The sequence below is a fragment of the Giraffa tippelskirchi genome, chromosome 13, assembly GCF_054371585.1.
Source record: "Giraffa tippelskirchi isolate mGirTip1 chromosome 13, T2T-mGirTip1v1.2.pri, whole genome shotgun sequence".
Taxonomy (NCBI): Eukaryota; Metazoa; Chordata; class Mammalia; order Artiodactyla; family Giraffidae; genus Giraffa; species Giraffa tippelskirchi.
This window is the reverse complement of record NC_137287.1, coordinates 3,723,837-3,748,450: the sequence shown is the minus strand read 5'-3', so window position 1 is coordinate 3,748,450 and position 24,614 is coordinate 3,723,837. Positions and strand designations below refer to the sequence as shown.

Sequence of the window (24,614 nt, the reverse complement as noted above, 5' to 3'; positions counted from 1 at the left end):
GAGACGGGGGTGGCAGAGGATGAGATGGTTAGATAGCATCACTGATTCAATGGACATGAATCTGAGCAAATTCCGGAGATAGTGGAGGACAGAGGAGCCTGGTTGGGCTACAGACCATGGGGTGACAGCGTCGGATATGACTTAGTGACTGAACAACAAGAGAAATATGTTACTTATTAAAAATAAATTGGGGGTGCTCAAAACTTGACACTCAGGGTGATGATGGAGTATTTTGGAGAACACTCGATTCCAGGGATGAGTCCAGGATTACTGCACAGTGTGTTCCCGAACACCTTTGTAGCTTTTCATCTTCTCATGGCGCTGCCCTGTTCCCGTTTCTGTCATACTGCTGTGCGTTTTTCATGCCTCCTTGACTCTGCATATGCTGTGGTACCACATTAATAAAGGTCTATTATTCAGTGAAGCCTGGCCAGACAACACAAAATAGAGTCATATTTTCTACAATTATGTAACACTGATTTTTAGCATAGCTCTAATAATACCTTACTACAGGAAGAGTATTTGTAGATAGAATTTGTCTCCTTTAAGCTCCTTGAGGGCCAAACAAAAATGACTGACTTAACTCAGCAGTCTTGGCAAGCTGGGACAATTTCAGATGCATGGTAGGAACTTCAGAGTTTTTGTTGGAATTAATAAGTTAATACACCATCTGGATTTTCCTATCACAATACCACTTCAATCTATAAAGTAAACCACAAAACAATGTGTAGATTGGCAGCCTGTATAATATTTATGGTAAACTTAAATAAACATGTTAAGAATTATTTTTCGTATCTTTCATGTCACTCAGTACTGATCTCTTTGGTTTGAATAGAAGTGTGTGGGCCAAGGACCCATGTCATTCAAGCACATGACTGTGGACTTACCTGGGATGAGTGGTGACAACTGACTGGTATCAGAGGACCCTATACTGGGATGTGATGCTGGAGAACTACAGCCACCTGGTATCTGTGAGTGAGAAGTCTTCTCTGTGTAATGCCTGTTTTTCTTTCATTAGCTGCCAAAACTTATGAGCCCTTGGTGAAGCTTTATGATATTAGTGTGTTCATCTTATGGGTCAGAAGTGTTTGCTTGGGCACAGAAAGCTTGCTGTTCTCACCTTCCAACAGAAAGGTTCAAGTGGGCACCTTTATCATGTGACTTCTGCACCTGCACCTTCCTCCTCCTTCAGGGGCTCTGATGTCCAAGAAGCTTGTCAGAAGTCTTACCCCATGTCTCATTCACACGGTACTGCATTGCCAAACCAGAAGTGATCATCAAGCTGGAGCAAGGAGAAGAGCTGTGGCCATTAGAATTCCCAGGCTGGAGTGGTCCCGGTGAGTTAACCATTATCAGGTGGAAAAAAAGAAGCCAGTGGAAACGTGGACCAGGTAGCTTGGTTCAGAAGCTGGGACCTTTGGTCTCTGTGTCAGTAATACTCTTCAGGGGCCTCAGACCTTTGAAAGGAACTGAATGGCAAGCCAGCCTGCCTCAGATAACCCGAACTGCACTTCCGTCCACCACTCTTAAAACACCAGTGCTTTCCTTTCCTGCCTGACTTTTAAGGAAGGTGACCGTTCTTGTTCCCAGCATTGACTGCCTGACTGCCTGCCTGCCTCTTCTTAGACCTTTGTTCTTGGTTTCTCCTTCTCTAGTATTCATTTCCCTCCATTTTCATGGACTATTTTCTTTTCAGTTCCTGCCCCTGCCCAGGTATTCGTTTATTCATTCTGCAAATATTCCTATCCTGTCCCACCCATGCTCTTGGAGTTAAAGATACACTGATAAACCAACACTTTCCCTGAGCTCCTGGAGCTTATACACTTTTCTCAAATAGAAATTTAAACAAGGCATTTTCCATTATTCTACTTAATTTCTCTTTACTTCCGCTAGGATGTAAACTTCATGGGAACAGGGTCTTTTTTTCTTTCATGTCTGTTTCCACTGTCTCATATTTAGCATTTAATAAAAGTTTGTCAAATAATAAATTCCTACCATTCATAAGAAAAAGTCCAACAGCCCAAGAGAGAAGTGAACAAGACATACATGAAACGGAGACACAAATGGGAAACAAAAACACAAATGATAGATAAGAATATCTACAACTCCACTGGGAATCAGAGAGAGAAAAAGTGTGACAGTGAGATAGCATTTTCTATCCTCAAATCTGCCAAAAATTATGACGTCGTAATTAAGACGTTTTAGCAAATAGTGCTGATCATTCGATCACTGTGTCTCCTGGGAAGTTTGTTAAGAACTAGGCTTCCAATGTCCCTTCCCTTTAACACTTCCTCAGTACTCATCTGTTACTCAGAGTTAAGCTTTTTGCTTTACCCAGTGACTGAAAACTTCCACCTCCTCCATCTCAGCCTCATCCGCCCTCTACGCTGCAGTTTACCTGAGGCGTTACAGTCCTTTCATTGTCAGTACGGCAGAGACTAACCCTGAAATCTTTTCTTCCAAAATGTAAATTTCACATTCCTTCTTTCCACTTACTTAGGCTCTAACACCTTTCTTCTGTATCTGATGACCACAAAAAGCACATGTGGTACTGATCTCTCCCTAGTTTCTCTTACTTTTTAATTTTCTTTTGAAAACTGTCTTCTATACCTTTTATTCTTACCTTCCAGTGACCTCACTCAAAACCAGAACCTTATTCTCTGAGGCCTTATTTCATTCCTAATTCTAAGTATATATTTTAAAATCTAAAGCATCTGTTTTGTCTTGTTGCTGGCCTTATATAAAGGGCTGCCCTCTATTACTTAAGACTCCTTTTCTTAAACACGTCAAGCCATATTCATCCTTTTTTGTTGATGTTGCCCAAAGACTTACGGTTAAGTTCCATTTGATCTACCTCCTACACACTGCTCATATGTATGTCTTACCCACACCTGCACCTGTTTTTGAGGTTTGCCTTTCCATACCCTGAAGAAAGGGTTTAGGACTGTGCGTGGTGTGTAGTTAACGCTTGTGTGTTTTACACTAGTTGATGTTTGAGCTCAAGTTCACACCTGTTTTGAAGTGCTTTGTATTCTCTCCCCTCTTAGAATTCACATTTCAGTTAGTGGCTGAGCCACAAGGACTCAGACCTCACCATGTACTGTGACACCGGAGAGCATGTGGGGCCTCTTTTTTTTTAAATATTTTTTTACTTTTCCTTCATTTGATGGGTAATACATAACAGATATGCTCATCTATTAATACTCATAGGTTTGACTATCTATTCAGAAAGCATTTCCTAAGTACATAGGCCTACATCACTTACTTGCAGATTCTGATTCATAAGGCATATAGATTGACACCGGGCTATGACAGTTTATCCTCCGTGTTTTGAATAAAAATTTTCAGGTAATTCTGGGGCGGGGGAGGGATAATTTAGGAGGTTGGGATTAATATACACAAAGTACTGTATGTAAAATAGATAACCAACAAGGACCTACTATATAGTACAGGGAACTCTGCTCAATACTCTGTAACAACCTATATGGAGAAAGACTCTGAAAAAGAATAGACATGTGTTTCAGTTCAGTCGCTCAGTCATGTCCGACTCTTTGTGACCCCATGAATTGCAGCACACCAGGCCTCCCTGTCCATCACCAACTCCCGGAGTTTACCCAAACCCATGTCCATCGAGTCGGTGATGCCATCCAACCATCTCACCCTCTGTCGTCCCCTTCTCCTCCTCCTGCCCCCAATCCTTCCTAGCGTTAGGGTCTTTTCCAATGAGTCAACTCTTCGCATGAGGTGGCCAAAGTATTGGAGTTTCAGCTTCAACATCAGTCCTTCAAATGAATACCCAGGACTGATCTCCTTTAGGATGGACTGGTTGGATCTTCTTGCAGTCCAAGGGACTCTGAAGAGTCTTCTCCAACACCACAGTTCAAAAGCATCAGTTCTTTGGCGCTCAGCTTTCTTCACCGTTCAACTCTCACATCCATACATGACTACTAGAAAAACCATAGCCTTGACTAGACGAACCTTTGTTGGCAAAGTAATGTCTCTGCTTTTAAATATGCTATCTAGGTTGGTCATAACCTTCCTTCCAAGGAGTAAGCATCTTTTAATTTCATGGCTGCAATTATGTATAGCTAAAGCACTTTGTTATCTGCCTGAAACTGACACCACATTGTAAGTCACCTATACTGCAGTATGAAATAAAAATTCTAAAATTTCCAGGTAATTCTGATACTATTTGAGAGCTGCCAACTATACATCTACTCAGGGACTCAAAGGCAAATAGAGATACAATAAAACCTGCTAGGAGCATAGGATGTAGTTGGAGAGAGGAACAAAATCATGTGATATATATTGAAATTCAGTGTTATCAAGTACTATTGGATAAAGTTAGTCCTTTCCATAGTGTGTTAATAAAAAATATAGGTAGTAACTACTTCAGTGTTGGAGAAAATGGAGTTTAAGAGGCATCATTTGAAAAAAGTATGTGAGGAAAGGAGAGGGGAGAGAAAGAAGCAGAGTGGGAGGGAAAGGGAGATACATTTCCTGGAAGACTTCTAAATTTTTGTGGAAGCAAAGCTGAAAAGCAGACTGGTGAGTATAAAAACCTGTCAGACTGTGACTTGTGATTGGGAGTGAATATTTTTAAAATATTTTATCATGTATTTTTGTAGGGATATCTTGAACAAGTACTATGTCTTATTTTCCCATTGGCTTATAGGTACTGGGCTGTATCTGAATACATACAATGTTTTATCCCATACCTAAGATTTCCTCTGCTCTGTCTTCTGACATCCATGTACACTCATATTCCTTGTTCTACTTCCTGTTCATGGTTTTTGTTGGGGTAATCACCCAGTTATCTGTGTGTTTCCCTCAGCTTTAGTTTCTTCTTTTAAGTTCTGATGGTCTTTTTAAAACAGCAAATCTATGTGTGTTCATTATAGTTTTATGCTCCCTTTTCCAATATAGCAGATGTTTTCTATTTTTCCTTTTTCTGATCAAAAGAGAAAATATATGCTCAGGATTTCATCCTAGGAGCTTGGGACTAAAAAATGAGAATCACTGATATAATAAATTATATTTACATAAGAAATTTGTTAGCTTTTTTCAGGTACACCTAACTTTTCTTATTTATGACCTTATAGACAAAGGCTGCTCAGTTGTGTCCAGCTCTTTGCAACCCCACCGACTGTAGCCTGCCAGGCCCTCTGTCCATGGGATTCTACAGGCAAGAATTCTGGAGTGGATTGCTATAACCTTCTCCAGAGGATCTTCCCAACCCAGGGACTGAACCCTGATCTCCTGCACTGCAGGCAGATTCTTTACCATTTCAGCTACAGGGAAGTGCTAAATCTCATCCCACCATCGCTGGGTGGACAGAATGATCTCTGTTCGTTTCCAAGGCAAACCATTCAATATCACATTAATCCAAGTCTATGCCCCAACCAATAATACTGAAGAAGCTGAAGTTGAACGGTTCTATGAAGACCTACAAGATCTTTTAGAACTAACACCAAAAAAGGTGTCCTTTTCATTATAGGGGACTGGAATGCAAAAGTAGGAAGTCAAGAGATACCTGGAATAACAGGCAAATTTGGCTTTGGAATACAGAATGAAGCAGGGCAAAGGCTAACAGAGTTTTGTTAAGAGAACGCACTGGTCATAGCAAACACCCTCTTCCAACAACACAAGAGAAGACTACACATCACCAGATGGTGAATACCAAAATCAGACTGATTATATTCTTAGCAGCCAAAGATGAAGAAGATCTATACAGTCAGCAAAAACAAGACCATAGCTGACTGTGGCTCAGATCATGAACTCCTTATTGCCAAATTCAGAATTAAATTGAAGAAAGTAGGGAAAACCACTAGACCATTCAGGTATGACCTAAATCAAATCCCTTATGATTGAACAGTGGAAGTGACAAATAGATTCAAGGTATTAGATCTGCTAGACAGAGTGCCTGATCAACTATGGATGGAGGTTTGTGACATGGTACAGGAGGCAGGGATCAAGACCACCCCCAAGAGAAAGAAATGCAAAAAGGCAAAATGGTTGTCTGAGGAAGCCTTACAAATAGCTGAGAAAAGAAGAGAAGCAAAAGGCAAAGGAGAAAAGGAAAGATATACCCGTTTGAATGCAGAATTCCAAAGAATAGCAAAGAGAGGTAAGAAAGTCTTCCTCAGTGATCAACGCAAAGAAATGAGGAAAAAAATAGAACAGAAAAGACTAGAGGTCTCTTTAAGAAAATTAAAGATGTCAAGAGAACATTTCATGCAAAGATGGGCACAATAAAAGACAGAAATGGTATGGACATAAAAGAAACAGAAGATGTTAAGAAGAGGTGGCAAGAATACACAGACCTATACAAAAAAGATCTTCATGACCCAGATAACCACAGTGGTGTGATCGTTCACCTCGAGTCAGACATCCTGGAATGTGAAGTGGGCCTTAGGAAGCATCACTATGAAAAAGCTAATGGAGGGGATGGAATTCCAGTTGGGCTATTTCAAACCTAGACAGCATATTAAATTAAAGCAGAGACATTTCTTTGCCGACAAAGGTCCATCTAGTCAAAGCTATGGGTTTTTCAGTAGTCATGTATGGATGTGAGAGTTGGACTATAAAAAAAGCTGAATGCCAAAGAATTGATGCTTTTGAACTGTAGTGTTGGAGAAGACTCTGCAGAGTCCCTTGGACTTCAAGGAGATCCAACCAGTCCATCCTAAAGAAGATCAGTCCTGGGTGTTCATTGGAAGGACTGATGCTGAAGCTGAAACTCCCATACTTTGGCCACCTCATGCGAAGAGCTGACTCATTTGAAAAGACCCTGATGCTGGGAAAGACTGAAGGCAGGAGGAGAAGGGGACGACAGGATGAGATGGTTGGATGACATCACTGACTCGATGGACGTGAGTCTGAGCAAGCTCTCGGAGTTGGTGATGGACAGGGAAGCCTGGCATGCTGAAATTGTTTCAGATAAGAACTCTGGTGAAATTAATACATGTGGGAAGTTGCTTCTTGATAATATATCAAGAGTATATTCATACTGGGAAGCAATCCGACAACCATAACCAAGATGGGAGACCCGTAAGTCATAACGAGGACCCTCGTGGGGAACAGAAGATTCAGCCTCTGGGACCACCTGTGGAAAGTCATGAACGCAGAGCAGCTGCCTCCAGTGAGGCAGCCACCATCCCACCACAGAAGACTCAAACAGAAGAGAGGACCCAGGATTATGAGGAACAGGGAGTGGCATGATACCAGTGACAAGTCAGCTCTCAAAAGCCAGCAGGAAAAGCACAGGGAGAATCACTCTGAAGTTAATGAACATGAGACATCAGCCCTCTTTCAACATCAGGAAATTAATGTAGAGAAAACCCATGAATTTCATGGAAATGAGAATAATTTCAGCAAGAAGTCCCATCTTACTTAACCTCATAAAACTCACGAGAGAAAATATGTCAATATAGTCACTGCAAGAAATCTTTTTACCAGGAGTCCCACCTCACTGAACATCAGAAAACACACACAAGAGGAGCCATGTGAAAATAATAAATGGAAAACCTTCCAGAAAGCACAAGACGCCATCCAGCAAAGAACTGATGCAGGAAAGAAAACCTGTGAATGTGACAAAGCCCCTGGGAAGTCAGCCATTACCGACCAACAAAAGAAGCTTCATGTGATGAGTGCAAGAAATCCTTCCATCAGATCTCTGTCCTAAAGCTGAGCCAGAGTACTCACACATGAGAAAAGCCCTACCAGTGTAAGGATTGTGGGAAATCTGTGTGAAATCAAATCTAAACATCAGAAGATGCATATGGGGAGAAACTTTTCAAATGCAATGACATGGGAAAACTTACTCACAGAGGTCACAGTTTGCTCTTCACCAGAGAACACACACAGGGGAGAAGCCCTGCAAATGTGATGAATGTGGAAAATCCTTCTATTCTGTGTAAGTCAGCATTGCACCTCCACCAGGGGAAACATACAGAGAAGAAACCCTATAAATGTACTGAATGAGGAACATCCTTCTGCTCTAAGTCAGCCCTAATTATTCATCAGGTCTCTCCTACAGCAAAGTAACCCTATGACTATTGAATGTGGAAAAACCTTCTGTGTGAAGTCTAATCTCACTAAACATCATAAAATTCACTCAGGGTTGAAACCATATGAATGTAACAAGTGTGGCAAATCCTTCTCTATGAATTTGACCCTCACTGTCCATCAAAGAACTCATACCCCATGGGAGAGACCCCATGGGTGCAGTGAATGTGAGAAGTCCTTCTGCAAAAAGTCAGACCTCACAAAACAGCAGAAGACTCACACGGGAGAAACCACACAAATGTAATGAATGTGGGAAAGCCTTCTGTATGAAGTCAACCCTCGTTATACACCAGAGGACTCACACTGGGGAGAAATCCTTTAAATGCAGTGAATGCAAGAAGTCATTCTATGTGAAGTTGCTTCTTAATATTCATCAGAGAAATCACACAGGAAAGAAATCCCATGTGTGTAAAGCATGTGGGAAAGCTTTCTCTATGAAGTCAAGCCTAACTGATTTATCAGAGGACACACTCAGAAGAGAAATACTTCGAATGTAATGAATGTGAGAACTCAACACTCAGCACCAGAGAATACACACGGGAGAAACCTTAAAAATGTAAAGAATGTAGTAAAACTTTCTTTCAGAAGTCACACCATGCTTAACATCAGTGAACATACACAGGGAGAAACCTTATCAATGTAAAGAATGTGGGGAAAATTTTCTCCAGAAATCACATCTCATTGAACATCAGAGAACACACACTGGAGAGACACCACATGGGTGTAGTAAATGTATAAAATCTATTTTAAGTCAGCCCTAACCATGCATCAGAGGACTCACACAGAAGGCTTATAAATGTAGTCAATGTGAGAAACCTTTCTGCATGAAATCATACCTCACTGTGCACCAGAGAAGTCACACAGGGAAGAACCCCTTCAAATGTAATGAATGTGGGAAAAGGTTTTATGTGAAGTCAAACCTCATTAATCATCAGAGAATCCACACAGGGGAGAAGCCCTATGAATGTAAGACATGCGGTAAGTCCTTCTGTATGAAGTCAACCCTCACAGTACACCAGCAAACACCACAGGGGAGAAGCCTTATGAATATAACAAATATGGGAAATCCTTCTGCAAGAAGTCAACTCTAAATATGAAGTGATTCACACATGAGAGATATCCTGAATGGCAACAGATGTGAAAAATCCTCCTGGGTAGAGTCATATGTGTCATACCTTTGAAAATTCATGGGAGAAAACTTGAGCTCATGTACATCAGAGACCTCATTAGGATAGAGGTTCTCCAAGAATGTTATTTGTGGAGATGGGGTAGAAGCAAGGTTTCTTTGATTTTACCTTTTTAATGAATTTTTGAACTTTGAACAAATGAGTGATTTACATACTCAAAAGTAAAAATAAAAGATTCTGAAATTGAAATCAACTTAATATCAAATTGGCAACTTGACCACACAAAAGAAGTAATTATTTGAAGAAACTTTGCATCCATGTTATGATTATACATCCTTAATGGAAAGTGTTTAAGGACAAAAACGCCAGCCAAAAATTATAAAATCACTCATCAGTTTTCTTCCTGATAATATTGCTGTTTATTTGAATCTATTTTGTGTACACTGCAGGAGAAAGCTAAAAGAATTATAAGTTACTAGGAATCAAAACTTCCAGTTTAAGAGATAAGACAACCATAGAAATCAAAGAATTCATGTGACCTCCCTATGATGATAAATATGAATCAAAAAATATTTTTAAAAATTACATATTTCATAGCTCTATCCACTGAGTAACACCCCCCAGAGTGGTGAGCAAAGTCAGTTCCCAACATTGGCCCCTACAAGGAACCAGGACTTCTTGGAGAAAGAGCTGAATTTAGGTCACACCCAGTGTGTGCAAGGTGACCCTGGGCCTCCTTGGTCAAAAACGAAGGAAGCACTCATCAATGGTATGTGTCAGAGGTCAAATGTGAGTCAAACATGAGGCAATGTGACAGCATTCCCCTAGTTCTGCAGGCTGGCTCTGTGTTGGGTGCGCCTTTAGTGCTTGACCAGGCTGGTTCCACTCTGCCTTAGTCTTCACTTCCAGCTTACCGAGTTGCTAGGTGAGTGCATAGGAATTTCCATATCTTTTCTGAGTTATGTCCCACCCTGCGCACATAGAATGTGCACATAGAAGCTTTTAGAAGTTCTTATCCCCACACACAGGTCAGTTTTCCAGCCTCTTCCTTCCCCGGCTTCTCACTATGTCTGCTGCTCACCTTGACTGTTATCCTGCCCCAGGCTGCTGCCCCCAGTATTTGTGCCTTTAAATGCCTTTGGCACCAGCCCTCTGGGAAGACCGCTCTGAGCCCAGGAGACAACAAAGGGAAGCCCTGCTCCCATCTTACAGACAGTGGCCAATAGGTGAGATGCACAGCCCAGTTCTATGGGAACGAAGTCTGATTCTTGCCTGCCCCAGCAGCCTGTACCTGGAGCACCAGTTGTCACCCACTGGCTGCTGACCTGAGGTGGGGGGGGATGTTGGCTGGGCAGCTCTGCCAGAAAAGGCACAGGTATCATTTAGGCAACTGTGTCATAAAATTCTGGCTAAAACTGAACAGAATAAAACATTATTGAGGATTTTAAGTGCGTACGTGTATGTCTTCAGTATTTCTGGAGGTGTCCTGGGCACAATGTTAACTTTACTACTCAGCTCAAAACATATATTATCACTGTTGGTTTCTGTGTGGACCCCGTTCTTCATGCCAAACCCGTTACATCTCTTCCCCCACAGGCATTCACTGATAAAGGTACGACCTTTAGCACTCACCACTGTAACTTCTGTAAGGATGTGTGTAACTTTAATTGATAAAAGCATTGTTTACTTGTATGAAGTCCCATTCCATCCATTTTTTCCATTCATATCTGAAAGTGCTAATTGGATGTGCTACATGCAAATACAACACACACTTCTGACTGCTAGACACCACCCCGATGCATGATCCACCTTTTACCCACCTCTTCTAGTGACAGTCACCTAGGATACCTCAAAATCTTGCTGTGGTGAAACTCCCTGTATACACATTCTCTTGTGTATAGAACTTCTCAGGGGTTTATAAACAGGGGGAACTACTGCATGATAGAGCATTACATTTAAAAGGTATGTCCAGGTCAGTATAATTTTACACACTTCTGCAGGATACAAACATTACCAGTCACCAGGATAGAAACATTACCAGTCACTGCAGTGGAATAAAAAAGAGAGGGTCACTCCATGGTCTTGGACTATTGCCCTGGTGTTAACAATGGTCTTCATTTTGACCTGTTTGAGAGGCCAACCAATGAACCACCATTTCACTAACACTAGGATGACCGGGGCCTGGCTGGCGGGGAGGGGGGTGTGCGGGGAGGGTAAGAACCTTGGAGAATCTCTCACCTGTAGGTGCTGGGGGGTCAACCCCTGGCTTAGCCCCTGGAAATCCACCGGGAGTTCCTAATCTGCTCACGCTCCACAAGACGAAGTCACTGTGCATATAAAGAACAAGCATTTGTGCTCTGCCCCAATTCCACACTCACTCCTTGCTGCTGGATGGGTGAGTGCACCATCTCCCATGGTGCCTTCTTTCATGAATGCAGGTCTTGCCAGGAACAGTTAAAAAACTTTTCAAATATTGCATTCCATCCATCAAATATAAGACAAACCATTATTTTAAGTACCTCTAAGGAAGAAAAAACACCAGTTAAATTAGAATGTATTACACTATTTCAGAGATGTAATACTATGAAAACACTGGTGTCTCTGAAACAGTAGAGAAACTCCACAGCCGTATTACTGAAGAGGCAGTTGAGGGCCACATACACATGTATAGGGCCCTTTGGTGTCAGGCACTTCATAACAGAAAAAGAACGTGGTAAATCATTTATAAGCTTTCCAAATATTTTACTTAAAATGCATACTGGGCACTTAAGCTACTTCCCATTAGTGTGGGAAACCTTCAGCAAGTATACTATGAATATATAGTTCCTACATAAAACTATACACTGTACCAGAATCTCAGTACCTGTTATATGGCAGACTCAAGATCATCTAGACAAATCTGATGGAAAAGTGATGAGCAACAAAAATGGGAGCCGTGAGTGACAGAAACACATGAGAAACAGCATCTCATCTCTACAGAAAGGGGTGGATGACTCAAATCATACAGGCCATCAGGCTAGTCACTGGAAAAGAAACACAAGTGAGCCCTGACCTTACGCCATATGTCATCAACAACAAGGTAGCAATGGCCCATAAATAACGTAAGTTAACCTAAACAGAATTTATGTCATGCATTATGGAAAGAAAGATATACCTGACATCATATCAAGCTCCAAAAGTTCTTAGGTCAGTAATGTAAAAATTGAGGAAAACATACACATTGTATTGTTTCAAGTTTTCTAATACTCAAAATATTTGAGTGTAATATTTACACCAAAATTTACAGAAAATAAGATCATTTCTATATCAACGCCTCAAAGTGATTTGCCTAAAGCCCACTTGTCAGTTGCATAACTCCTACAAGCTCTATATCTTAGTCATCACTAGAAGCAACCTAAATCAATCTACAATTCAGTTTTTCACAAAAGAAACAGTCCAGGGATAGAGTGGCTAAACGGCTGGCTGGTTCAGTGGCTCAAGAGCATCATCCAGGTCCCAGGTTCTTCCAGTCTTTCTGCTCTGCACAAATTATAACCATTGTTGAAAGACACAGCCAGGCAAGGAAACGTTGCACAGGATCCCACTTCACCTGGCATGATTCTTTGAAGCTTTGAAGAAACCTTTTCCAGAAATAACCTGCTCAAGATATTTCCTTTACCTGTCTAGAATGGGGTCCTCCGAATACTCGAAACCAATTACTGACGATGAGAAAGGGATTATCATTATTGGTTGAAACTAATCAGGATTTATCCCCTGTTCCATCAAGAGGAATGGATACCCAGACTTGGGCAGCCAAAAACAAGGAATGAGTGACTAGGTTGGTCACTCAGCAACACCAGCTACAACCCGTACGAACCTGCTCTCAATCCATTCAGGAAGGAACAAACCATGGTGCTTAAAAACACCATCATATCAAATAAAAATACAGTTAATTTCTAGGTTACATAATACATGTGCTCTGCACACTTACAAAGGCATCTAAATAAAAAACAGTAAGTGAAAAAATAGATTAAAATGAGATTATTTTAAGTACATTTTTTAAACCGTACTGATTGCAATAAGTCCTACAGCTGTCCCTTACTACAGAGACTTGTGGCATTAACCATTTTAAATTATCTATGCAATTTTCTACTTTATGCACAGATTTCTATCTCTTGCTGATTCAGATACAGTTAAAACACTATTAAAAACATCGGCTTCCTTATGGAAGACTTAATTAACAATGATAAAATCCATTTATAAATGCCAGGGAAGAGCACAAAGAGAAGTATACTTCGTATCTTTCAAATATTAGTTCATTATCTATACATATTTAGATGCTAGCATAGTGGTGCTATTTAAAATACCTTAGAAATTATTCTAATAAGGATACAATGCCTTTTCAAACATGATTCAAGCCGAACATACAACTGCTGTAATGCAGCATCCTAAAAAGCAAACAGAAACACCCAGACACCCTCAAGAGCATGAGTCCTGCACCCTCAGGATCCACTCATGCGTGAGCTTAATGTTGCCATGCTGCCATCTTAATTAGCTACCCAACGATTTTACAGCTTCTATGTACATAAGGAGCATGTTTATTCAAAACAGCCATCCTCCGTGGTTTCTTTCTTTTTTACAAAAGCTTGACATTTTATCAGAAACATAAATTTTAGTTTAATAATTTCCAACAAAATGTTTTCCATGTTCCTTGAGAGATATCCCCTTGGTCTGAATTCCCTGATATGTAAAAGTTTGAATTCATAGTGAAACTATGTCCAATTTAAATACTGATAGATTTTTACTCCTGTCAGCATGTCACGTGGCCTAGTTACAGCTGTGGTTTCTAACCTGCAAACTTTCAGGTTCCAAGTCTGACAAATACTCACAGGTTTGTCCACACCCACCTGTGTGAACTCTCCAACTCAGCATGGTAGGAGTTCCTTATTCATTATATGGAGAGGGTTCTGCAACGTTATAAGAGATCTGACTTCAGAGAAGCCTTCCCACATCAAGTACACTCATGTTCCCTCTCCTGTGAATTCTCTGATGGCTGTTGAAGGCTGATTTGTGGTAGAATTTTTTCCCACATTCAGTACATTCATATGGCTTCTCTCCTGAGTGAGTTCTGTAATGTACAGTGAGGTATGACATCCGAGAGAAGGCTTTTCCACATTCGTTACATTCAAAAGGTTTCTCTCCTGAATGAATTCGATGGTGTATAGTGAGATACGACATCTGAGAGAAGAATTTGCCACACTCGTAACACTCGTAGGCTTTCTCTCCTGTGTGTGTCCTCTGGTGTCTGTTAAGGGCTGAATTCTGGCAGAAGGTTTTCCCACATTCGTTACATTCGTAGGGCTTCTCTCCTGAATGAATTCTGTGATGTATTGTGAGGTATGACATCTGTGAGAAGAACTTCCCACATATGTAACATTCATAGGGCTTCTCTCCTTTATGTATCCTCCGGTGTCTACAAAGAGCGGAATTTTGGTAGAAGGTCTTCCCACATTCGTTACATTCGTAGGGCTTCACTCCTGAGTGAGTTCGGTGATGTATGGTGAGGTATGACAACTGGGAGAATAACTTTCCACACTCATTGCACTCATAGGGCTTCTCTCCTGTGTGGACTCGCTGGTGTCTCATGAGGGCTGAGTTCAGGTAGAAGGTTTTCCCACACTCGTTACATTCATAGGGCTTCTCTCCTGAATGAGTTCTGTAATGCACAGTGAGATATGACAGCCGAGAGAAGAACTTCCCACACTCGTTGCACTCGTAGGGCTTCTCTCCCGTGTGTGTCCTCTGGTGTGTGGTGAGGGTAGACTTGCGGCAGAAGCACTTCCCACACTCGTTGCACTTGTAGAGTTTCACGCCTGTGTGAATTTTCTGGTGGTCATTAAGGGCTGACTTCTGGGAGAAGGTTTTTCCACAGTCATGACAAACGTAGGGTCTCTCTCCCGAATGTGTTCTCTGGTGCTGTGTGAGGTGTGTCTTCTGGCAAAAGGCTTTTCCACAGTAGCTACATTCATAGGGCTTCTCTCCTGAGTGAGTTCTCTGGTGTTGAATGAGGTGTAACTTCTGGTAGAAGGTTTTCCCGCATTCTGTACATTCATAGGGCTTCTCCCCTGTGTGTGTTCGCTGATGGACAGTGAGGGTGCCCTTCTGGCAGAAGGATTTCCCACACTGATTACATTCATAAGGTTTCTCTCCTGTGTGAGTCCTCTGGTGGATAATAAACTTGGACTTTTTACAGAAGGATTTCCCACATGCGTTGCACTCATAGGGTTTCATTTCCAAATGAGTTGTTGGGTGCACACTGAGGTTTGACATTTGGAGAAAGGCTATTTCAGATTCATTCCACTTGTAGGGCTTCTCCTCTATACGGTTAACAAACACTGTATCCTTCTGAAAGGCTTTCTGGCATTCAATATATTCAAAGGGTTTCTCCAAAATATGAATGTTCTGATAAATACTTTCTCCATTTAGAGCACAAGCCTCCCCGTTTTGGTTAAATTCATAAGGTTTATCTCCGAGATGAGTTTTTTCAAGCTTCACATGGAGAAGTGATCTCCCACAAGCACTACATTCATCAGGTTTCATTCTTGCATAGCTGCCATCACTACTAATATATTCTGAAATAGATTTTAAACTCTTTTCACATGAGTCACACTGATACGACATTTTTCTTGAAGGAACAGGGCTTGTTTCCACATTACAAGTCTTACCAAGACCATTACCTCTCCCTTCAGGCAGGGTTTTGTTGTTAATGGATTCAGTTTGCCTTGAATGTTTGTCTTCGTTTTCCTGGCTTCCTTCCATCAGATCATGAACTTTCCAGACTTCTTCTAAAAAGAGGCAAGATTAACCAATTTTTATGCAACTTCCTAGGTAAGAAATGACATGTGACTTGTACATAAGCATTTCATTGTGGCACAGGTGCTAGCTTCTTGGACAGGTGAAAACCATTCCAAGTGTATTTTTCTCCCTTATTATTTTGGTTTGGAATAAACATGCATATGCACACACACAAGCTCCACGATCTCCAGTGGTGAAGAAAGCTGATATAAACAAGCGGTAAAGAATCCACCTGCAGTGCAGCAGATACAGGTCTAATCCCTGGGTAAGGAAGATCCCCAAGAGGAGGAAATGGCAACCCACTCCAGTACAGTTACCTGGGAAATCCCATGGACAGAGGAGCCTGGCAGGCTACAGTCCATGGGGTTGCAAAGAGTCAGACATGACTGAGTATGTGCACACAATAATATTTCAAAATTTTGTTCAAAACTGGGTACAGAAGGTAAAATAAAAATGTGGAGCAATGATCTGAAGACAGAGGATGCTGGATAAATGCCTGATTCTTAGATATGAAAGGGCTCACGGCAAACAGGTCAACTGATGGGGCAGCAATGAGTTTAGCAGCTGCACAGGGACCAGGAGGACTCAGTGTGCAAGAGACAGGTCTCCACTTCACACGAAGTCACTTCATGTCGTGTGGAGACACAGAGCACAGTCTAAGGTGCACCACCTACACTGAGATGGTCTGGTACCAACTATGCCCCAGCTTATCTTCAATTGCAAGTCTCTGCTCCTGTTGTTTTATTAAATTTGCCTGACTTCCAGCCTTTGACCTACTCAAAATCTATCTTTCCTGAGGCGAAAATCTGAGAAAAGACAGGTTTCCTCAGAATCTATCAAAACTTGAGGAGGGTGGGTGGAGAAGCCCAAGCGAAAAACATAGTCAACAGACTTCTTGATCAGACCTCGATTTTTTTCCTAAAGCATCACCTTGACATGGAGTCAAAGCCGAGGGAAGGAAGAGACTGGTATGATGATTACAGCTGAAAGGGAAAACTTCAAGGAGGGGTTGAATATTTGAGTTCAGACTTAAAGAATGCGTAATCTGGACAAATAACCCACACCTCAGTGAAACAGAAGAGACCTTTAGAAGTGTGGACCAAATGAAGTTTAGCCAGAATTTCAAGAAACTACAAAATTAAAATTTCCAGGCAACACAGGGACAATATTGTATGATTCTGAAAGGAAGAGGAATTTAAACTGCCTTTAGGAATCAACAGGGAATGGCTGTAGGCTCATCCTGTGAGACTAGTGATAAGATGGATTCAAAAGTCAGGGGAACAAATCCAGTGAGAATGTAGCAGCACCTACAGCTCTCTCAGGAAACACTGAACCAGGAACAGGTAGACAGAACAGCATGAAACACATGAAAGTCTTAAATACCCGAGATGGGAGGACCTTCTGAAGAACTTGGGGAATAAACCACCAGAGGGAGGCAGACCCTTCAGGGATGTTCCTGGAGGGGGCAGGGTGGGGGTGGTAAATGAATCAGGACTCGTTTCTCTGTCTCCTACTTGACTGAGCACCTGTTCCAACAGGAGATTATTCAAGGTACTGCCGACAGAAGAGAAAGTAAGAGACAAGATGAAAGTGAGCATCTGGTGGAACAGAGAGACCCTGTGATGCTATCATCAAACTCCAGCAGGAATGACCAGCACCTGTGATCAGGACAGCTTGGGTGAACTGGGTTCATTGGTTTATGCACAGGATTGGGGTGTGAACTCGGACCTCAAAGAAAGAGAAGTGAGAAGTAAAGCCAGGGACAGAAACAAGCCTGAGGCATTTCATGGGAAAGAAGAAAGAAGGAAACTAATGAGAACATGGAGAGTCAGGAGTTATTCTCTAATGACAGACGATATATGTGCCTGCCAACAAAATGCCATAAGAAATTCTGAGGTTTAAGAGGAGGAAGGAAGCGAGCAGGTTTTTGGTTCAGAGCAGAAGCCAGAGTGGGAAGCTCTACCAACACAAGCTGCTGTGGGGAAGGAAAAAGCCTTAGGGAGTGAGATTCAAGTTGCCGGAATGCAAGAACAACTCTCTTCAGTCACTTCTCAGGTTTGGCACCACTAAAAAGCTCCAGGGGGAAACTCTCCTGAGTGACCACCCTCCTTACTGCCACCCCCCTCACACACCTGGGCGACTCTGAAGCAGGAATTCTCCTTCCACCACCCACGGCTCTTCTCCTTGCTCCAATTTGGTGATGACTTCCGGTTTGATAATGTGACACCCTGTTAACAGATAGAAGAGAGAACTTGAACTTGGCTGCTAGGCTTCCAGATCTGTCATGTAAGCAAAAGGCTGGCTTACGAGCTACAGGACAGAAGTGCCATTGGTGCTGTAACCAGAATCAGAACCTACCTGGAGGTAGACACCACATGCCCTACCTGGTACCCCAGATGATTCCAGTTGTTCTGTCAAGTTCAAAGTTAAAGTGTGTGTGTCTGTGTGTGTGTGTGCTTGGTCAGCTGACTCTAGGCAACCCCATGGACTGCAGACTGCCAGGTTCCTCTGTCCATGGGATTTTCCAAGCAAGAATACTGCAGTGCGTTTCCATTTCCTACTCCAGGGGATCTTCCCAACCCAATTCAGGTTTGTAAGATGGAACCTGAATCTCTTACATCTTCTGCATTGGCAGGTGGATTCTTTTACCACTGTGCCGCCTGGGAAGCCCACAAGTTGAAGTTAAAATCATTAAGTTAGAGGGAAATCTAGTTTATCTCTCTCCTCACCCACAGAGATGAGGTGGCTGTAGTTCTCCAGCATCACGTCCCTGTAGGTCGTCTTCTGCTCAGGGTCTAGATGCTGCCACTCCTCCTGCGTGAAGTCCACGGCCACGTCCCTGAATGACACTGACCCCTGTAACGGCACCGTAGTGGGGACGGGGTGACATGGAGCAGATACACGGGGACAAGAGCTCACCTAGCTCACTGGTCAAGTTTACACTGTGTACCTTTTCTATGTTATGGGCCTTATGGAAGGAAAATAAATATAATACACTGCCGTGAGTTTGCTCAATGTACAGGAAAAAAAGAAAATACAGCTTTACACTGTGAGCCAGGAACAGTGCTGAGGACGAGACCAGCAGACAGAGCCTGTGCCCTCAAGGAGCACAGGCCTGAGGGCAGTGTGCAAACCTGAGAGGCACTGCGCTCCTTCATGCTGCTTCCAGAGCGTTAATGATGTTGGCTGGTTCTCCTCTGTCCTCCCTGGCCACTCCTTCACTGGCTCCTCCCCTCCTCTGAGTCATCCTCAAGTCATCACAGGGCCCTGGGGCTCAGTTCTTTTCTTGTACCCTTTGCTTTGACAGTGATCCCATCTTGTCTCATGGCTTTAGTAACCTGTGCTGTGCCGTGCTGTGCATAGTCACTCAGTCGTGTCCAACTCTTTGCGACCCCATGGACTGTAGACTCCCAGGTTCCTCTGTCCATGGGGATTCTCCAGGCATTAATAACCTTCTACACGTCAACATTTCCCAATGTATATCACCAGCCCAAGCTTCTCTTCTGTTCCTGCCCTGAGCTCCTCCTACAGCTCACAGAAGGAACCGAGCTGTAGTATTCACCACAGTTACCAAGGCGAAGAGCAAGCCAGGCAGCACATCCCAGTTCTGTGTTTTACTACAGAGATAAGCCTGCCTCGACCTGACCCTGGCCTGCTCCCTGAGCTATTAGAAACAGCTTGGTTCATCCTGCCCTAATGCACAGCTGGGGACTTGGAATCCTTTCATCCCCCAATACCTTCCAGGGAAGGAACTCACTTACTCCTGATGAGGGGCACAGAGTGTACAACAGAACCAGAAACTGCCATACCCAGACATGTGAGTGCGGATCTTCTGAGTAAATTCACAAACACTCACACTCACACAGTCATTACAGCCTGTTTCCTTCTGCACCGTCACCTCTAGAATAAAGACAATAATGGTGCCTGTCACAAGATACAGATCAGTAGCAAACAGGTTCTTTCATGGAAAGCACTTAACACAGTTCTTTGGACATAACATGCTTTTCAATACCTGCTATTATTGTTGATTATCTACTGTGTAACTCATCACTCTGCAAATCACAATGAATCAGAAAACATAGAAGTAAACTTAAATAACTAAACGTAATGGGTCTGTTAAATTCATGCAATTGCCCAGAAAAGATTACAAAACAGTGCCAGTGTGTTAAAACCAGTAAGGTTCAGGTGCTCTCAACAGACGGAGAAGGCAACGGCAACCCACTCCAGTACTCTTGCCTGGAAAATCCCAGGGACGGGGAAGCCTGGTGGGCTGCCGTCTATGGGGTCGCACAGAGTTGGACACAACTGAAGCAACTTAGCAGCAGCAGCAGCAGCACCTCTCAACAGAACATGGAGACAGGAGTGGTTAGGAGAAGGTTACGGAAACGACTTCGTCAAGCTCAGGGTCTATCAGAGACAATGAACTCCTGATGTTGACTGAAAATCAAGGCTCTTCATGTGGAACAATCAAAGAGGCAGGATGGCTCCTGTCCCGACCCCAAGCTCTACATGCAGAGATGACTGGGACCCAGACTTTGCTGGCCTGGGAAGGCTGAGGATACCCTGCTGCCAACGAGACACACAAGTAGAAGCAGTCATTGCCCCAAGGCAGACAGAGGTCTATACAGCACTGCCCTGGTCTAGCCTGGAGAAGCCTGTCTCAGAGAGCAACAGCAAATCTTCCAGAACTCAGCCCATACTCCATCCAGACATCACCAGACATACCTGTGTCTGCCCCCTGAGGACTGGGGGGTCCAGACGTTCACACATTAAAAGTCTTTACCAAGTGCAAGAGAGTGGCTGACGCAGTGCCCAGAACCAGAAAGAGAAGATAAGAACCAGAAGAGAAGCATGGGACCAATGAATTCCTCCCACTTCACCTCCACCCACCTCCTTGAAAGAAGTTGTACTCCAGTACTGACCAAGGAGGGTGCTCTTATCCACTTGTGTGGGTAAGACTAGGAATCTTGTGATTTTGAGAAATTTTTGAGAAATTTTTTTAAATGAATAGTATTCAACCTCTCAAAATGAAAAAAATTAAAGAATTACATGCTATTGCTGGAAAATCAAGTAAAAAGACAAAAAAACCTGAAAACAATGTTCACTAACATGACTCCAACTGGAAACATTTATAAATACTTAAGGCTACTCTGTTAGTCAATAAGACAAGCAAAACAGATCAGTACTGAGACAGGAAGATGGGACTGTGGACATGAACAGGCCCTTCATATAAAAAGAGAGACACACCAATCTGAAAAGACCACATACCATACGATTCCAACTACGTGATATTCTGTAAAAGACAAAAATACATTGATGGTAATAAGATGAGCACCTGTTGGGGGCTGGGGGCAGAGGGAGAGACAAACAGGAGGTGCCCAGGGTTGTTTCTGGCAGCAAAGCAGTTCTACACTGTACTTCATTGGTGGCTGCAGGTCATTCACTACACATTTGTCAAGACCTGAACACACAGAGTGACCCCTAATATAAACTACAGACTCCAGGTGATAATAAGGTATCAACAATTGAGAGGATGCACCACACAAGTGTGAGATGATAACAATGGAGGAAACCAAGAGGGACAGTCATAGGGAACTCTGTACTTGTCAGCGCAATTTCTCCATAAACCTAAAACTGTTCTAAAAAGTCTATTAATTAAAAAGAAGAAACAGCTTCTAAACCTATGAAAATATTCTCAACCTCACTCATGACTGAGAAAAAACCCAAGGGCACGGACATGCACTACTTACTGGGGCCCAGGACCAGCAGCAGTGGGAACTCACTGAGGCCTCCCCCTTGCCTGTCTGCCAACCAGCTGGAGCCCCAAGTCCCCCTGACTTGATTCCCCCACCCGCCCCCCACCACATATCACATGAAGGAAACCTTTAACACCCAAGGATAAAAGTGTTTGCGAGGGACAATGTAAGGCAAGCAATAGATGGTGTTTGTCATTTTTTGCAATGAATGTCAAGAACTCGAGGCTTGTTCTGTGGCTTTAAGAACTCTGGAGGATCCTGGGATCTACACATAGAACTTGCCAGAAACACTTGGTGCTGACCTGCTCTCTATGCTTGTCTAACCCTATCTTTTACCTATTCCTACTCATCCATTTTAAATTCTGAACTAGTGGGCCTCCTAAAGTGTTATTACAAATCAGTGAAAGTGCTAGCCGCTCTTTGGAGTCAATTCACGCTCCTCTATCCATGGAATTCTCCAGGCAAGAATACTGGAGTGGGTTGCCATTCCCTTCTCCAGGAGATCTTCCTGACCCAAGGATCAAACCCAGGTCTCCTACATTGCAGGCATATTCGTCACAATCTGGGCCACGAGGGAAGCCTACAAAACAGAGTAGGGAGTAAATAAGTAAGCAGCAAAACTCACCAGAGATTGATTCATTTTCCGCTGCTCTTGGAATAACCTGCAGCACTATGAAAGCGGAGGCGAACCTGAAGGAGGAAACGCAGGTAGTGAAGCGACCCAGGAAGAGCTAGTGTGAACAAGCCCTGCTCAGCACTTCACTAGACACTTGTGGGAAACCCGCCCTTTCACTTTCTAGTAGGGCTTGGAAGAACAAAGACTGAGTACCCACCCACAGGCCTGTAACTCCCACCTGATTACGGTACTGCGGGGAAAACAACTTTTTCATCAGTGGATGAACATCGAATCCTATTAAAATAAACTTCCATCATTAAATATAAGCTAATAAAAATAAAGTTACAGTTTTCTTACTAACTCTGTTAAGATCAGAAAATCCACAGGATGCTCTGAGTAACGCGACACACTCCGGTGCGGCTCAGTCTTTCAATTATTTGTATAAATTTAATCGCAATGCTCAAAAAAGATCTATTAAGAAACTGACAGAGCACTTGCCCTCGGAGTTTGATCTTGCTAACGATCCCATCTGCAGACCCAGTGACCTGGGACAAGTCACCTCCCTTTTCAGGCTCAATCACCTCCTCCCTCAACTGAGGCAGCAGGACAGACGCCTCGAAGACTCATCCCGCACTAACTACACGGTGCGAGTCCACCCGGCAGAACCCGCGGAGGAGCGGGGCGCGGCGTGTCAGCGGAGGCTTAGATTACAGAACCAAGGGCTGATGAGTCTTGACAGACACGTGCAGGATCGCGAGAAGGCGAGAGAAAGAGGAGAGGCCTCGGGGATGGAGGGAGGGGTGGACGCAGCACGTCCGGGCCAAGCCTGTGGGCCCCACTGCCCCAGGACACCCAGAACCCACAAGCCCCGGGGGATTCCCATCGGAGCAGCCGGCCCTGCCCTCCAGCCCGGCCCCTCGACCTCCGCAAAGCGGTCAAACCTTCCCAGTCGCTCTCTCGTGGGGTCCGGAGCGGGCTCCCCAAGCCCTGCTCTCCGAGGGGCGCAGGATCAACAGCCGCCTGGAGGCCGCAGACGCACCACCTACCTCGTCGGGACTCGCTGACAGGCCCCGGGCTCCCCAGGCTCCGGCCGGGGGCTGCTCCTCCGGCGCGCTGCTCTTGCCGAGTCCCTCCTCTCCGCCTCCCGAGGCCGCTGGGCCCGAGAAGCCAGTTCTGGGACTACGGGACAAGCTCCCTTCAGGCCAACGTCGTTCCCGAGGCTTCACCGTCTCGTGCGCTGCAGACGGTCGGGACCGGGCCCCGCAGCTCCTTAGCCGTCACCGCCGCTTGCCCGGCCTCTCCGACCCAGCCCGAGGGCTCCGGGGCTCGAGCCCCGTGGTCTCGGCTCCAGCCTCCGCCCGGCCCGCGAGAACCCTCGCGTGCACAGCCCGCGTCCGCTGGATGCCAGCCCTGCCGGACGGCGTTCCAGTCCCGCAGGCCCCGGAATCCCCGCCCGCCGGAGGCCAAAGCCTGGGAACGAGAGCGAGCAGTGACCTGGCCAGCGACAGGAAGCGACAGCGCCGGTGCGCGTGCGCGAACACGCACACAGAACGCGGAGCCCCAACGCAGGAGGACGCCGGAAGTCCGGGCACCGGGGCCCGTCCCCTGGAGCCGGACAAATAGCAAGACTCTATTTCCCAGAAGTCTCCGCGCCGTGAATTTAGGGAACCTCTTAAATGTCCCCACCTCATCTAGAGGTGAAGCAATGCTGTGCTGAGAGGATGCACCCTCTGAACCAGGGAATCAATACCCCATTTGTCTTCACTCCTGTTATGGATCAAGGAAAGATGTGGCCTCAGGTGGGGTCCTGTGTGATTGCCTCCTGGATCCCTGGTCCTTTGCTTGCCCAGAGGTATTTTAGATTAGATCTGAGGATCTCCCACAAACCAGAGAGGGGAAGGAGTGTATCCTGTTTGGTGGTGGTGGTGGTTTAGTGGCTAAGTCATGTCCCACTCTTGCGACCCCATGGACAGTGGAGCCTGTCAGGCTCCACTGTCCACGGGATTTTCCAGGCAAGAATACTGGAGTGGGTTGCCGTTTCCTTAACTGAAATACTAACAGTTCAGTTCAGTCACTCAGTCCTGTCTGACTCTTTGCCACCCCACGGACTGTAGCATGCCAGGCTTCCCTGTCCATCACCAACTCCCGGAGCTTGATCAAACTCATGTCCGTCGAGTCAGTGATGCCATCCAACCATCTCATCCTTGGGAGAAG

General features: G+C 44.1%; 2 protein-coding genes and 1 pseudogene across 6 annotated transcripts in view; 2 read left to right on the top strand and 1 right to left on the bottom strand.

Annotated features, from left to right (window-relative positions):
• SPDYE4 (speedy/RINGO cell cycle regulator family member E4) overlaps positions 1 to 24,614 on the top strand; it is a 43,195-nt gene that overhangs the window by 2,884 nt on the left and 15,697 nt on the right. Inside the window, exons 3-4 of one of the 2 annotated variants that reach the window (XR_014072223.1) lie at positions 836 to 971; positions 1,193 to 5,050. The gene's annotated coding sequence lies outside the window, so the exon portion shown is untranslated. Of the gene's footprint in view, positions 1 to 835; positions 972 to 1,192; positions 5,051 to 24,614 lie in introns of those variants that run through there. The other variant, XM_081552905.1, reaches the window with a different exon arrangement.
• Positions 7,809 to 10,642, top strand: LOC145532258 (uncharacterized; annotated as a pseudogene). The gene is made up of 3 exons (XR_014073111.1): positions 7,809 to 7,919; positions 8,087 to 8,512; positions 8,903 to 10,642. The product of XR_014073111.1 is annotated as an uncharacterized LOC145532258 (transcript).
• ZNF12 (zinc finger protein 12) lies at positions 9,590 to 23,922 on the bottom strand. Of its 3 annotated transcripts, XM_081552860.1 has the most exons (6): positions 23,447 to 23,922; positions 22,410 to 22,474; positions 18,758 to 18,884; positions 18,161 to 18,256; positions 15,911 to 16,018; positions 9,590 to 15,805 (listed from the first exon to the last, which is right to left on the bottom strand). In XM_081552860.1, the coding sequence occupies exons 2-6, from the start codon at positions 22,422 to 22,424 to the stop codon at positions 14,166 to 14,168; spliced, it is 1,986 nt and encodes a 661-aa protein (XP_081408986.1). In that variant the 5' UTR covers positions 22,425 to 22,474; positions 23,447 to 23,922; the 3' UTR covers positions 9,590 to 14,165. The 3 variants fall into 3 exon arrangements, with proteins under 3 accessions (XP_081408986.1, XP_081408985.1, XP_081408984.1); XM_081552859.1 differs by having other exon boundaries at positions 9,590 to 16,015; XM_081552858.1 differs by having other exon boundaries at positions 13,752 to 16,018.